This window comes from Misgurnus anguillicaudatus, chromosome 11 (assembly GCF_027580225.2).
Source record: "Misgurnus anguillicaudatus chromosome 11, ASM2758022v2, whole genome shotgun sequence".
NCBI classification, from domain to species: domain Eukaryota; kingdom Metazoa; phylum Chordata; class Actinopteri; order Cypriniformes; family Cobitidae; genus Misgurnus; species Misgurnus anguillicaudatus.
In genome coordinates, this window is record NC_073347.2 from 6264439 (window position 1) to 6279370 (window position 14932).

A 14932-nucleotide genomic window follows, 5' to 3' on the forward strand; every position below is an offset into this window, starting at 1 on the left:
AGTACTTTATATAAATGAGTGTGTCTTGATCCATATATCAGTATCTTTTCTTCCCATGCGATCTGTCGTTTTTTAGGGGCATTCTCACATAACGTGTATGCCTGGCACCGTGCGGCGCTGGAATTACCCACCTCCGCTTTGTATTGGTATTATATCTTTCCAAACTAATTAGATAGCACATTTTATTCTTTTTAATATCCCCATTCCCCTTGACATTTGGTTTTATGTCTATGTTCTGCAGCAAAGTGCGGAGGATCCCTGCACGAGATGACTGATGTGATCTTGAGCCCGGGTTTCCCCGGGAACTACCCTGGAAACTTGGACTGCACCTGGAGAATAGTGCTACCCATCGGATACGGTGAGCGTGCCGAGAGCAAAATGCGGAGGATGTAACTGAATCAGCAGTCTGGGGATTAAGACTTCAAAGACGATGTTGAAAGCGGTTTTGCACACTGTAGTGTACTCGTTTATTATGACCAAAATAGCAACGGTACCATCTTAGACTCGTTTTTATTTCCATGTTGACTTTACTTTTCTATTACAAGTTCCTGGTTTATTGTGCATAGAAGATAAAAAGATAAAAAAAGGTGTTTGTCTTTTTAATAATCTACTTTAGTTGTGCCCTATGTTTTTTCTCATTATTATCTTGACTTTAACTAAATTTTTTGAAGTAGTGTAAGACTGAAGTGCAACAATAGGGCATTTTTTCAACAAACTTTTTTTAGCAACTAGCGGTGAAGCGAAACAAAACAAAACACTACATAACTGGTTTCTTTATGTCTCATTCTATAGGCTATAACAACTTTTAAATTGAAGCAGTGCTGGAAATTTAAAAAGATTTTAGCGAATCACCTTGTTCAGATGCTCAGTAAACTAGTTAAATTTTAGTACATTTCAGTAAACTATTCAATTCAATTTAATTTTATTTATATAGCGCTTTTCACAATTGTTAATTGTTTCAAAGCCGCTTCACATGAGTAGATGTAGGGGAAAACACAGAATAATCGATAGATAATATAAGAAGTATACAGCGGCTAATAATAAACCGTACAAGTGAGCGTATAATAATGTAACGTTTACAGTAAAGTGCTAAGTTAAGCCAAAGGTGGCTGAAAAAACCCCTAGGAGAAAAACCCTGTGGGAAAACTCCTAGGAGGAGAAAAACCCTTAAGAGAGATACATATATAATTCTATATATGAAGAGTTTCGTTGCAAAACTAGATAAATCCATTTTTTTAAATTTTTGTCAAAACATGTTTATTATCATGTTATTATTTTGTTTTATGGTGCTACTTAGCTACATTTTTTAAGTTATGAAGGTTTAAATCAAATCAAACCAACTGCAGTTGAATTGAAATTAATTGAAATGCACAATCAAAAAACAAGATTTCTGAACAATTAAAAACGGTGGTTATCTCGTTTGGCAACGAAACTCTTCATATATAAGAAACTGGTAAGTGGATTAAACTGGTTCAGCCGGTGGTCGTTGGTCAGACATTGGCTGGGCATCATGGTGAAGGACGGCCAGTAGATCAGTGGTGTGATGACCTTCGCAGCAGCAAGAACTGGGTCTGTTTGTATGCGCATGTAATGCAAGTGTCATATTTTGGTTTAAAATCTGCTTGGTTCCAGACAGGATAACTATTGCGGCATAAGTATAATGCCCAGATGAGTTATGTGAATGCTTTGTTCTAGACAAACTCACTATTGCGGGATAAGTACATTTACTTTACATTTTATGTGAATGCTTTGTTAAAGAAGAATGTCTTAAGTTTAGACTTAAAGTGATTGACTGTGTCTGATTCTCGAACATTATTTGGTAAGTCATTCCATAGCTTAGGGGCTAGATATGAAAAGGATCTCCCACCTTTAGATACTTTTGATATTCTAGGGATAATTAAGTGTACGTGATGGATTGTATTCTGATAGTAAGTCTTTAAACTACTTAAAGAAAGGTCTACCAATGTCATACAATGAAAAAAATCCACCCTCTACATTTATAGTCCCCATTAAATCAATGCACACTTATTAGACATGCTGTTTTGATTTTCTTGTTAGTGTGACATCACACAAACAAAGCCCCGCCCACAGCCACTGACTCTGACTGCTTAATTTCCCCAGAAGCATTTCTAAATGTGTTTGTTAGCACATTGACGAGCTAATGTGGCTAAAAATACTATACGTGAATATCAGCTGACGTCACTCACTTGTCTTCCGCCATTTTGAGTACCTGAAGTGGTCGCAAAAGAACTAGAAGCTATGCCTTCAATATGTCGTAAGCATCAAAATTGCTATTTTTACAACACTAAGAGGGCTTGATACAACGTGATGCTTTGCTCGGGGTATCACCTGGGTCTCTACACGTGAACTCGAGCATTGAGAACCGTGTTTGTGTACACATAGTTTACTAAAAAGAAGGTTTTGAACAACTGACTTTGGCTGTTTTGTTGTCTGCTCGCCGGCATCTTCCCAGTCAAGATGTAGCGATCTCCGAATGCGACGTAAGGAGGGAGGAAAGTAAAGATGGATAGCTCCTAAAGCATAGTTCCATAAAAATACACGGATAATTCGTTGTTTTGTCGCAAGTGAAAAACAATATTTACCTTCTAGTTGAAAAAGGAGCCTCATATGAGATTCATTCATTCGCATTCGGAAATTGATTATTTACATCTGGCAGAGATGATGAGCGGACACCATAACAGCCAAAGTCAGTTGTACAAAACTTTTCTTTTTAGTAAACTCTGTGTACACAAACAATGTTCTCAATGCTCGCGTTCATGTGTAGAGATCCAGGTGATACTTCGAGTAAAGTTTCATGTTGTGTCACGCCTTCTTATGTTGTAAAATAGTGGTAGTTCGGTAGCAGCGAACAGCAGCTGGAAGAACGCATCAGGGATCGAGTAGGCATCACACCCTAACCAAGATATATAATTTTTAAGTAGCGTTTCTTTTCATGACAGTCGAGGTGCGACATGTTGTCTTTCGTAGCCATTTACTGTATCCGTAAGAATCATAGACAGTAAAAGATAAGAAATCTGTAAATCGTAGCAAGCTAGCCAATGCTTGTCAATAGCCTACTGGTACTCGGTAGGTCCTCAAGATGGCGGCATGACGTAAAAGTCACATGACTGAAATCCATCTATAGTCTAAGAGTGTATTCACAGAAATCAGATCTATTTTTTTACTGCAAGCACTTACTGTCTGTTAGTAAGGAAGCGAGGAGCTGTAGCTAATTTGCATTTAAAGGTACACACACAAAAACAGAGCTTTTTTGCTCCCACCCAAATGGGACATTTTGGACATGCTATAATAAATGATCTGTGGGGTATTTTAACTTTGCAGTCACACCCTGAGACTTATATCATATCTTGTAAAAAATTAGCATAATATGTGGCCTTTAAGCCATAAATTGTTGCACTGGTTTCAATGGTAAGACCTAAGTAAGTAGATAATAAACTTTAATACATGTAAAGTGCAAACTTTTGCATCAATAGTTACCCAGATAGAGACCCAAAAAAATAAGGAATGACCTTGGGTTGAAAAGTGGCACTTACTTTATTTTCAATGGCTTTGCCCCTCAACACAAGGCTGTTATTTGGTTTCATTCATCTCTACTTTTGAGATGTTGTTTGAGACTTTGGGCATTGAATTCAACTCTCTGAACTCATTTAGCTGTGCCCCATTTCCCGTCTCCCACCTCACAGTTCAAATGAGCAAAGAACAAAAGAACCATTTCAGACGTTAACAAGGTAATTGCGCGTCATTTAAAAAAGCCATTCACACTTTTCCTCGAGCACAAATATTTCTCCTCCACTCCCCTCTAACTTGGAGGAAAACAGTGTAACATTGAGATATCCAAAAGCAATTTTCTGCCCTATCAAGCAGCCGCGGCACACGCTACGGCAAAAACGATCATGTCTGTGCTGTGTAGCAAAAATGCATTAGCTTTCACTGTTAACAGGGTACAATCATTTAAATAAGGCACACAGATGGCTTTGTGGAGACTGATTATAGCTTTTAGGACAGTCTGAATAGGTAGAGTTAAGTGCAGTTAGAGGATAGCACCGCGTCAGAATGACAATAAAGCTAATCTATCAGAGAACCGCCTGGGACGTCTCAACGCAAAGCTTTCTGTGATCAGCATCCAACAGCAAATCTTTTGTTGTCATATCATCCAGCGATCGTCTTTCTATGTAACCAATATCAAGCCAAAAGTTTGATTGGAGACAACGACGAGATAATTGTTGAAGACAAGGTGAAGTTAATAGTATGTAATTATAATATATTGCAGTAGCATCTTTTCTGTCAGCTTGGAGCTACGCATGATGCATTTTGGCGTTTCAGAGTTTTCTTTTGATTAAAAGCGCAGTCGCAGAGCCAAAAATAAGCCACTGTTGTGTAGTTACTAAGAAACGGTGTCCTGGCACAATAATAATCACATCAACACAGTGAAAGACTTACAGTGGATAAATAAACAAAGTTTTAAGAAGACATAAAGCCACTAGACACACCAATTCAATACTTTTAACTAATTACATGTTAGCTTGCGTATTGCTATTGGGTGTTTGGTAGTACTTATAAAGCACATATTTGTATTAATGCATGACCATATTCTACATGCCCTAATTCTAATCTATACCTAAACTTAAACTCTTCAACAACTACCTTATATTAGAATTAGTATGCTGTAAATTAGGAGTTTATTAAGACTAACTTTGTAGCTAATAGTAAATATGTAAAAAAGGTAAAGTGTTACCATTAAATATAAACAGATTTCTCATGTTGGGAAACAATGAACAATCAAGTTATATACTGTAGTCCAGAGCTTCCCAAACTTCAGAGTGGTAAGGCCCCCAAAAACATATCAAAAGCTCCACGACTCCCAGCCCCCATTTGTATATATTTAATAAAGCAGATTGTCAACATTTATTAACCAGTTTTTGAGAATCTCTTGTGAAACATGAGAACTACCATACAATTTTATATTATTTATATTCTGGTGAAAGATGATATAAACATTCTTTACAAATATATATACCCATAATAACACTACATACTTTCTGCATACTATTTACAAGTATAATGCATCAAACTGTGTAACAGAAGCTACATAGTTCACAAATCTATTGCAATAAATTGCTTAACGTTGTTTAAAAAAACATAATACAATCTAAAACTATTTAGAAGCAATATATCTCACCTCACTATAATAGAATTTATACACTGAAAAAAACAACTTGTAAAATTTACTTTAAAAAAATCCTCGTAACAATTTGCACTAACTTTTTTTAAGTAAAATTTACTGCTTTTTTATAAGTAAAACTTACCTACTAAAATAAAATAAAAATTACTTAAAATTGCATGATAAAACATATGTTAAATAATTCATTAAATGTTACTTAATTATTTTATTTAAAAGTTTAGGTAAAGTCTATTAGTTTTTTTTTTTGAAAATTGAAGCATTGCTGTCCTAATAATATTAAATAAATCGTATTTTCTGTTTGTTATTTTCTTTAACATATTCCTATGGACCTAGTTATTTTTAGTATTATAAATGGCATTATAACACAAAATTCATGACTGACAACAAGTCAGTCATTGAATAAACTTGATTCGGAACAGAAACGCACACAAACTGTTTTTTTGACATGCATTATCAGCACTGTGGAGAGAATTACAATACAATGTTCTGAACAGGGTTCATGTAAAGAAACACTGATCACCTGAACGATGACTTCACAAGATTATTATTTACAACAAAACAACATCAATAATATAAGACCTTTAATTTTTATGACATTTTGCTAACAAATATTTAAGTAGTTAAAGTTCTTATTAGTTCTTATTCTGTGATAAAGCTTAAAAAATAAAAATATTCAGGTGCAAAGAATTGTGGGTATTCCTTACAACATGTGCAAATAAATGTAAGTAAATTTTACTTAGATTTTTTTAGTTTAATGGATTTAATATTTTTAAGTAAAATGAACTAAGATTTTTTACTTGAATCTGCTAAAGTTTTTGATAAAAATTTACTTAATTATTTTAGGACTATGTGCAGTGACTATAAAACAGTTAAATAATACAAGAAAATATCTAATAAGACTTACTTTTCCCACACAGTTCATGAATTAATTGTCTATTTATCATCATTTTACTTAGGAAAATCTAGTTCTCAATAAATGTTAATATTATTATGTAGAAATTATGAGAGTTAATCTAATAAATATAACTACACCAAAAAGTTCGTTTTTTCAGTGTATGCTTTATGTTTATATAATAAGGAGGGGGGAAAAATCACATTTCAGAACAATTTAAATATTTTAATTATTTTAATATTTTGATTTAGCCTAGCCAAGACCCTCCTGCAGTACCGCTACGGCCCACTGGGGGCCCACAGTTTGGGAAGCCCTGCTGTAGTCCATTCCAGAGAGCATGCTGTCATAAAAAATAAAATTCTTGTTAACTCAGTTATGGATAATGTGTTATATTTTTTTAAACTAGAATTTTTTTCTTGGGGGCCGTTCACATTTCGCATCTTTAGGTTATTTTAAATGTAAAAAAGATGTGGCACGCCCTTTTTTTTCAGGCACATCAGCTCTGCAGCGATTTGAAAATTCTTAATTTTTACAGAATGCCGCACCACAGTCCAGCCAATCAGCTTCACCCTTTATGATTCAACATCATGTAAACGTTGGTTGCAGTGGCGGCGTTTCATGAAAACCTAGGGTATGGCAAAAATTCTTCGTACAAGAAGGCCATTCAAATAACTAATCTATGAAACCACATTATATGTGTACATACTCCACCAACCTGTACAAAATCATACTACGATTGCACGTATGTGCACTTACTGACAACAATACGGAGGCAATACAAATAAAAACAAAAATAGAAATCATGGTTGTTTAAAATGCTTTTCAAATGTTGTAATTCTTAACTAAGTGCAACTCCAGCAACAGATAAACTAAAACAAGATAATATCAAAACATACCCTTCACAAACTTGTCATGATAACCGCCAATAAACACTTATAAAAACACAATAAAGACTTTTAAATGATGTGATAGAGCATACGTATTTAACCAAATAAGACTAAAACACTAAATAAAACTCTTAGTAAAACAGGGCTAAATGCAAAAACAAGTCTTACCTTTTGTCGTCGTGCAGTTTTTATTCCACAAGTGGACATATTCAAAAAATGCGCGCAAATAATTAATACAATTCACGACTGCGCTACAATTTCTCAGTGGAAGAGGACATGTTTATTTATCCACAGAGAACAAATCATATTACTTCTGGAATAATGTATGCAGCATAGCGTGAGTGTGAGGGAGAACATGTCTGTTTGAATGTTAAAACAAAAAAAGGATTTTACTAGCGAAAATAAAGATTATAACAAACAGCGGTCATCATGAAACCTCCTGCAAAGACTTCAAGCTGCGCTGCAAGCAAGAACGACAGGCTGATGACATCAAAGTACCGCGAGGGTGAGGGCAGAAATCATCGGAAGAGTTTGCTTTCAAACAGCTCTCGCGGCACGTTGATGTCATCCGCATGTCGGTTCTTGTATTACAGCATGAAGTCAAACACACGTGTAAATTATCCATATTAGTGATGTACCAATGTTCAGATATGTTCTACTGAAAATATTTAAAATGATCTTTAATGAGCATCATTATATCCTGTTGATTTCTGGTGTTTTGTCTGAATGCAACTGCCATACCCTGCCATACGCAAACGCCGCCCCTGGTTGGTTGCGTCCGAAACCTGCCTCACGAGGCAATGACTTTGACGGCATGAAGGCAGCTCTGGGAAGCACATTCGGACAGCCTTCAAAGGCAGCGTAATCAAAGTTCAGTTTGAAATATAAACAGAGAGCACCTTTGTGATAACTAATCCCATATATGACAACTGCAATACTAATTTCTCACTAGAAATGCAATCAAAAGGTGTAAAAAGTGAAAACATAACTTAATTTACACTAAATTTGTGATCCAGACACTTTCTTGCCCGCCATTTTATTTTTTCGAACTCAAAAGGCAGCATTTTAATGATATCCTACACAGCCAATGTGTCATTCCGTATAAACTCAAGATGGAGGGACAGCTGATCAAAAAGGTCAGACAAGAGATCCAGAGCTGTATGATCTGTTAAGCGGGTAGCATTTTGAAACAAACAAGGCAAGGCAAGGCAAGGCAAGTTTATTTGTATAGCACATTTCATACACAGAGGTCATTCAAAGTGCTTTACATAGAAATGAGAAAACAATATATAAAAGAGAAAAAAAAGAAAATGTAAAAATAATAGATAGACAATAAAATCACAATAAAAACAAAGATACATAAGAATTTAAAATAACAATTAAAGAAAATAAATGTGATTTTAATAAAAACAGTTTAAAATGTTAAAAAGAATAAAACAGATGTAAGAGTGACTTGAGTTAAACAGACAAAACAATGCATGTAGATGCTTTACTAAATCTATGACACAGCAGATGCTATGGGAAGTCAAGTGCCAGAGTGCTTTGGAAAGGAGAATGCCTTTGGAAAGGTTATGTTTTCCTTGCGGTTTTCAATGTGAAATTTGAACAGCCCTTAGTATCAACTTTTGGGCCCCAATATTTATCTATTTTAAATATTTATTTAATATATAGAAAGATTAAAAAGGTATAAAATAGATTGAATAAATAATCAAATTGTAATTGTTTACAGCTTATATGGAATTAATAGTTCATCTTAATACAGTACATTAATATAGTTTTAAAGAGTTCACAGGTAGCCAATTACTGTGCTTGCAAGTATTTTTTCATATGTAAGTATTAATGGGAGATATGATTTAGGATTCATCAATTACCGCTGACTTAAAGCAGAAGATTAAGCAGCAATATAGGCCAGTCCCTTAAAAAATCCTGTCACTTTAAACGTCCCTTAAAAAGAAATTGCTGTTCGCTTCGAAAGTCTAACATGTTGTGGCTTACTCCACAGGGGCACACATCCAGTTTCTCAACTTCACCTCCGAGGATAACCACGATTTTTTAGAGGTTCGCAACGGGCCGGACCACAGCAGCTCTCTGATTGGTCAGTTCAGTGGCAGCCAGCTCCCACCCCCTCTGCTGAGCAGCACACACGAAACCGTCATCCACTTCTACAGTGACCACTCCGAGAACCGACATGGCTTCAAACTTACTTACCAAGGTGGGTGACTACCCGTCCGTCATTTGCATACAGCCCCTTTTTTTTCTTTCTTTTCAAACATCTGCGGTTCTTGATTTTGTATCGGTTCTTCAGGCAGGAGTGCAGGCCTTTTACCAGGGTCATTGGAAATCTAAAGATTCACATCCTTTTAGATCACTGTGAGGACACTCCATTATGACAGCCGGGGTCTTGAAAGCATTTCGAAATCAATAAGACGGTGCATTTGGACGATTCCTCTTGATATAAATAACTCACCATTGTCTGGTCCCCTCACTTGTAGGTCAGACCGTTCGAATCTCCCTTTTTCTTATCCAGTCCGCTCCGAGTTGAAAGGGCCTTGATCTGTACCGCTAGACGGGCTCGCATGGGGTGGAATACTGATGCCATGTTTTGATACACATGTCGGAAGATGAATAAATATAATTACAACGGCTGTTGATCATAAACAATGCAATTGAACCGCTGCGTGGGAGATGCTCATTGGCTCAGTTACGCACTAGTTATTGGAAGATTCATACTGATTTACAGAGGACACTATAAACAACCTTATGAAAAAAAAATATATGTTTATGGATGTTCATAAATGTTTCCTATTTGGAATTGGATCAAATTATTTATATTTATAGTGGATATGATTCTGAGATAATTGGAATTGTGTAAACATCTTTATCATCCCCATGATTATTTACTGATATAGATACTGTAGATTAATCTTCTCTGCATGTGTCTTCTTTCAGCGTATGAATTACACAATTGTCAAGACCCGCATCCTTTCCACAATGGGTACATCATAAACAGCGATTTCAAAGCGGGCCAGTCCATAACGTTTGAGTGCTTTCCCGGATACGTTTTGGTTGGCCACCCTGTGCTAACATGCCAGCATGGATTCAATAGGAAGTGGAACCACCCTTTTCCTCGCTGTGAAGGTAAAGAGAAAGGGAAATAATAAAGTGAAGAATTGAGTCCTTTTCCCTCTATCCCTGTTTGGGTTTAATGTGATGTACTGTGATGGGCGTACTGCTACTTTCAGCCCACAATGGCCTCGCTTAAATTTAACTTTTAAAACGAGAAGCATCAATAATTCTCTGACTTTTCGAGACTTACAAAGGTATTATTGTGCACTCCCAAAAGCCTTTTTAACAATGCTCTTTAAGTGAAGTGTTACTTTGTATTACTAATACAATAAGAACCATTGAGTTTTAAAAGCATCTTTAAAACATCCTTTGAAGACCCGAGCAGTGGCGACGTGTGCTACAGGGAGCTGTTCTAAATTGTAGCCTTGATGATTAGCGTGGGTAGTGTAGTGTGAAAGCCGACCTGTCTTATATCGATCAGTCACTCTCGGTCTTCCGATTGCACGATTTTTTTGTAAGTACTCTAATGTGTTTTGAGCTTCTGTTTCACCAGCCTTAAAAAATACTTTGTTCTCGTTTTAACTTTGCAGTCATTAACTGTTATCAAGGCTTCGACTGTGATCTCTTCTGTGTAGTTTTTAAGAAGACCGTTCAGTAGAAATAAATACTTTTTATGTAATTTGATGTTTTTTTTATACAATAACAACTTCGTGACCAAGCTTGCAAAACTTCAAAATGGACAAAAATAAAACAACATAAAACCACATTAGATGTAGTCTCTTTACAGTGTTGGGTGTAACTAGTTACTGAGTAATTAGTTACTGTTATTTAATAAAAAAAATAAAGTAAAGGTTTATGTAAGGTTGAAGTAAATACTGTTTATGGACTGTAGATCGGTGACCACGTTTACATGTACCCTAATAATGCGATTATAATGGGATTTTGTCAATACTGCGATTATACTTTACCTCATGTAAACGCAATAATTCTATAAAATAATGCGATTAAGCTCAAAATCGCAGTAAGTATAATCGCATTAAAAGAGGTGCCGTACGCCGTTTATAACCGCAGTATGCGTCCATGTAAAAGCTTTAATCGCATTTATACCGCACTAACTGAAGTGCGCGTGTGTTTTAGTCACGCACCTTAAGCACAAATTTGTTTTAAACTTGACATTAGGAAGTTTTACATGAACTCTGCCAACACGACTCGTTGTCAGCAGTCTGCCTTCATTCAGAAACAGCTCAAATAACACGACAGCAGTGTATAAAACCCTTAAGGGACATTATAACGATAAATGTATTAGTGATCACATCATAATGATAACTTCATGCTAATTCGCTCAACGAGCGCAGCATTACCTAATATTGGATATTTCTTGTAATAAAAACTTTCTAGCAATTGTTTACATGTCACTTCACTGAATATGTAAATTCAGTGTTTATTGCATTTACACAGCGGGAAACCAGCAGATGTCCTCAACTCGCTGCGTTTCACATAACTAAACAATGAATGTAGTAGTGTGTAATAATATCTTACCTTTTGGCGTAGTCAGTGTGGTAGAAAAGCATTAAGTATGAATTTCACAGCAACTGCATCAGCACTGTATACCTGAGGTCATTTTATGTTATAACCTCAGCAATGAATGAGCTTTTCTATTGCATTTAAGTGCACGTGCACTTCAAGTTAAAATAGATTTGATTGGCTGTCAATGGTTTATCGTTCATCATGTGCCAAAAAGCTATCGTTATAGTTGTTGTGTGAACTCTGCTATTATCTTTAATATAAAACGATTTTTAAAACAATATTTTTATATCGTTTTAATGTGAACGCCCTTTACAGGCACTGTCATAATATTTATATCTTCATCACGCCACCGGATAATGAAATACATCCATTAGGGGTGTGCATTGGCACTGCCCTCACAATTCAATTCAATTACGATTCACCAGGTAACGATTCAATTCAATTCGATTCTACGATGCATTGCGATGCATCAGAATTCTACTGTACACAACAAGGCAAATTTTTAATAAGTCAAGTAGTAAACTCAAGTGCAACTATTCTCAACAAAAACGAAAGCTGAGCAGCTTGAAGACAATGACAATTATATACCTGACCAGGGCTCGCAAAATTTTTAAATCCCTGGTAGCCCTTCGGACAGACACTCTTTAATTTTTGGTAGCCCGAAATGAATATAAGTAGCCCGAATAAAAAAATACACTGTTTAATGTAGAATATTGATAAATCCTGGATTTACATGTAAGCCAAATATTCCTGCCCATCCCAGCTAACAATTTGGTTCCCAAACCCTGATAGCACACATACATCTCGAAGACGTCTATTTGATGTCTGCGTTTACATCTGCAAGACGTATTATTTAGATTGTTTGCTCATCTGCAATACGTCTCTGAGATGTTTCCTAAAAGATGTCATATAGACATATTGAAGACGTCTGCAAGACGTTTTTGATTTAGAATGTATGTAAAGCAGCTCTTTCTAAGACCTTTATAAGATGTTTTTACACACCAGATGTATTCCAGATCTCCAGATCTTTACCAGACATCTTGCAGACGTACCTGTGCTATCTGGGAAACGTTCCCCTATTTTCCAAGGGTTTTTGGTTAGCCAGGAATGTTTTCTTTAATAAAATAAACATTCCCCTAATGTTATTTTTAGGTTATTTTAACGTTCCCATAACCTTAGAATAATTTAATTGTTATATTACTGAAATATTATATGAATGTATTATAACACAGGTTATTTTTTATAAAAATACCTCAACACATCACACATTGTATTTAGATAACATGGTATTTTATCAAATATATAAACAACCAGTGACTTTAACACAATATAGAAGACTTAAAGCAGATATTTATTAAAAAGGAATACACATAATTCCCTTTATGTTCCCCTAATGTTAGACTCTGAGGTAAAACGAAATGACAAACACACATTCTATTCGCTTTAGGTAAACATATCTTACCACTGCTGTTTAGTCACCTATCAGCTTCTAACATCATACTCTCAATAGCCTAGATGTGTCAAATCCATCGGAAATCACTCAAACATATTTTCCTTCTCACATATTTAAGTTACTAACTGAAGAAAGAAAAAATAAACGCTAAAACAATGTTAGTCTATGAGGTAAAAATGAAATTACGTTATTTTATTAAATGACTTGAGTTCGCGCAAGCAGGTGCTCATGAAGAGAAGCGCGTCCAGAGGGTCGCACGCATATCAGACGTGCACATTAGAGGATGAGTTACTTTCACTTCATTTCCTGACAGTTTCACTTGGTAAGTGAGGATAATGACTGACAAGAGGACACCGAAATACATATAATATAATTACTTAACTAAATCTGAGACAAAGCAAAAAATTTAAAATATTATTTCCTCCCCAAGATAGCCCGACGGGCAGGGTGGACATACATTTTGGGAGCCCGACAGCCAGGAATTCACAATAGAAACGAGACGTCGGGCTAGCGATTTTGCGAGCCCTGCCTGAAATGAGAATTTTACACACAGAGTAATTAAGCCTTGTTTCCCACTAACTTCATAGAACCCGAAATGTGCCCATATGTCCACTTTCCACGGAAAAGGGTGCATTTTTATTTACCCGTCTATCACGGTCATCTCCAGAAAATAAACAGTGACATAATCGATTATGGCATTTGCTGCATCGATGCTGAATCGTGCATGCGCGCATTGCGATGCATTGCCGAATCGATTATTGTTGACACCCCTAACATCCATAACAACGTGTTTGTCAATTAACGCAAGTTAATTAAAACAGTGGACCATATATGTGAGTTCATCATTTGTGCTCTGCATTGGGCTATGTGTGAATAATCCGAAAATAAAAACTGCATGTAAACAGGAGTGAAGAGGTTAGCTCCAGTCATGTAAATATCTTACTGCGATTAAGTCCTTACTCGCATTATTGGTGTGCATGTAAACAAGCTCAATGATATATAATACAATAGTGGATTTAACATCAAAATGTAAAGTCTAATGCTGCGTTTACACCAGCCGCGGTAGAGGCGTCAAGCGCGAGTGATTTCAAGATTAAGTCAATGTGAAGACGCGTTGACGCGTGTTTGCGTTTGACTCAAATTTGCGGCTGAAGCCCGAGTTGAAATATTTGAACTTTAGCGGATTTTTGCGCCGCGTTAACCAATCAGGAGCCTGCCTGCTGCTGTGGCGGCAGCCCTGCCCAGAGTCACTCATTCAACATTAAGGAACGCTTGATATTGTCCATAAGCAGTCCATACGTTCTTATTTCTATAGAGACAGGAATAAAAAGGACCTCACTTGGAAGAGTGTCAGTGAGGACATTGTGCAACCTGGTAATTTGTAAATACACATTTCACTTTAGTTACGTGACGTTTATTGACCCGCGCCGTTTGGAAGGTGACCAAATACAAACCGGTAACTCTCTTGATAAATGCACAATCAACATCTGCCATCTTGCAAACAGACAACCACATAGCACTTGCCCCTCCCACAATAAGCGGATTTCGCCTTTGATGCGAAGTAGTCTAGAGCGAAGTAGATGTAGAATGCATTCAAACTGTTCAAGGGGCAGACGCGATTTTGACGCCTCAAACGCGGTTGGTGTAAACGCAGCATAATGGCACAACTACGCACGGCAAAAACGTGCGTAGTTGGACGCTTGAACATTTTGAGTTTACTCACTTCATTCCCGCATGAAAGCCGCGCGTGAAATTCTAGTCATTCAAGACATTCATGTCAAAATTTGTGTCATGGGAGGGGCTTCTGCGACTCCGCTGAGACTCGCTTGCTTCCTGTAATCACATCACTACTACAGCAAGGTCCTGATTGGTTAAGGCAGCGCGGAAATCCGCCAAATTTCAGA

General features: G+C 36.4%; 1 protein-coding gene across 2 annotated transcripts in view; it reads left to right on the forward strand.

The window, feature by feature from the left end:
• csmd1a (CUB and Sushi multiple domains 1a) overlaps positions 1 to 14932 on the forward strand; it is a 696936-nt gene that overhangs the window by 593220 nt on the left and 88784 nt on the right. For both annotated transcript variants that reach the window (XM_073872919.1, XM_073872920.1), the window contains exons 39-42: positions 77 to 146; positions 242 to 358; positions 8985 to 9194; positions 9932 to 10120. In XM_073872919.1, the coding sequence (XP_073729020.1) occupies positions 77 to 146; positions 242 to 358; positions 8985 to 9194; positions 9932 to 10120 (586 nt within the window). The remainder of the gene's footprint in view (positions 1 to 76; positions 147 to 241; positions 359 to 8984; positions 9195 to 9931; positions 10121 to 14932) is intronic.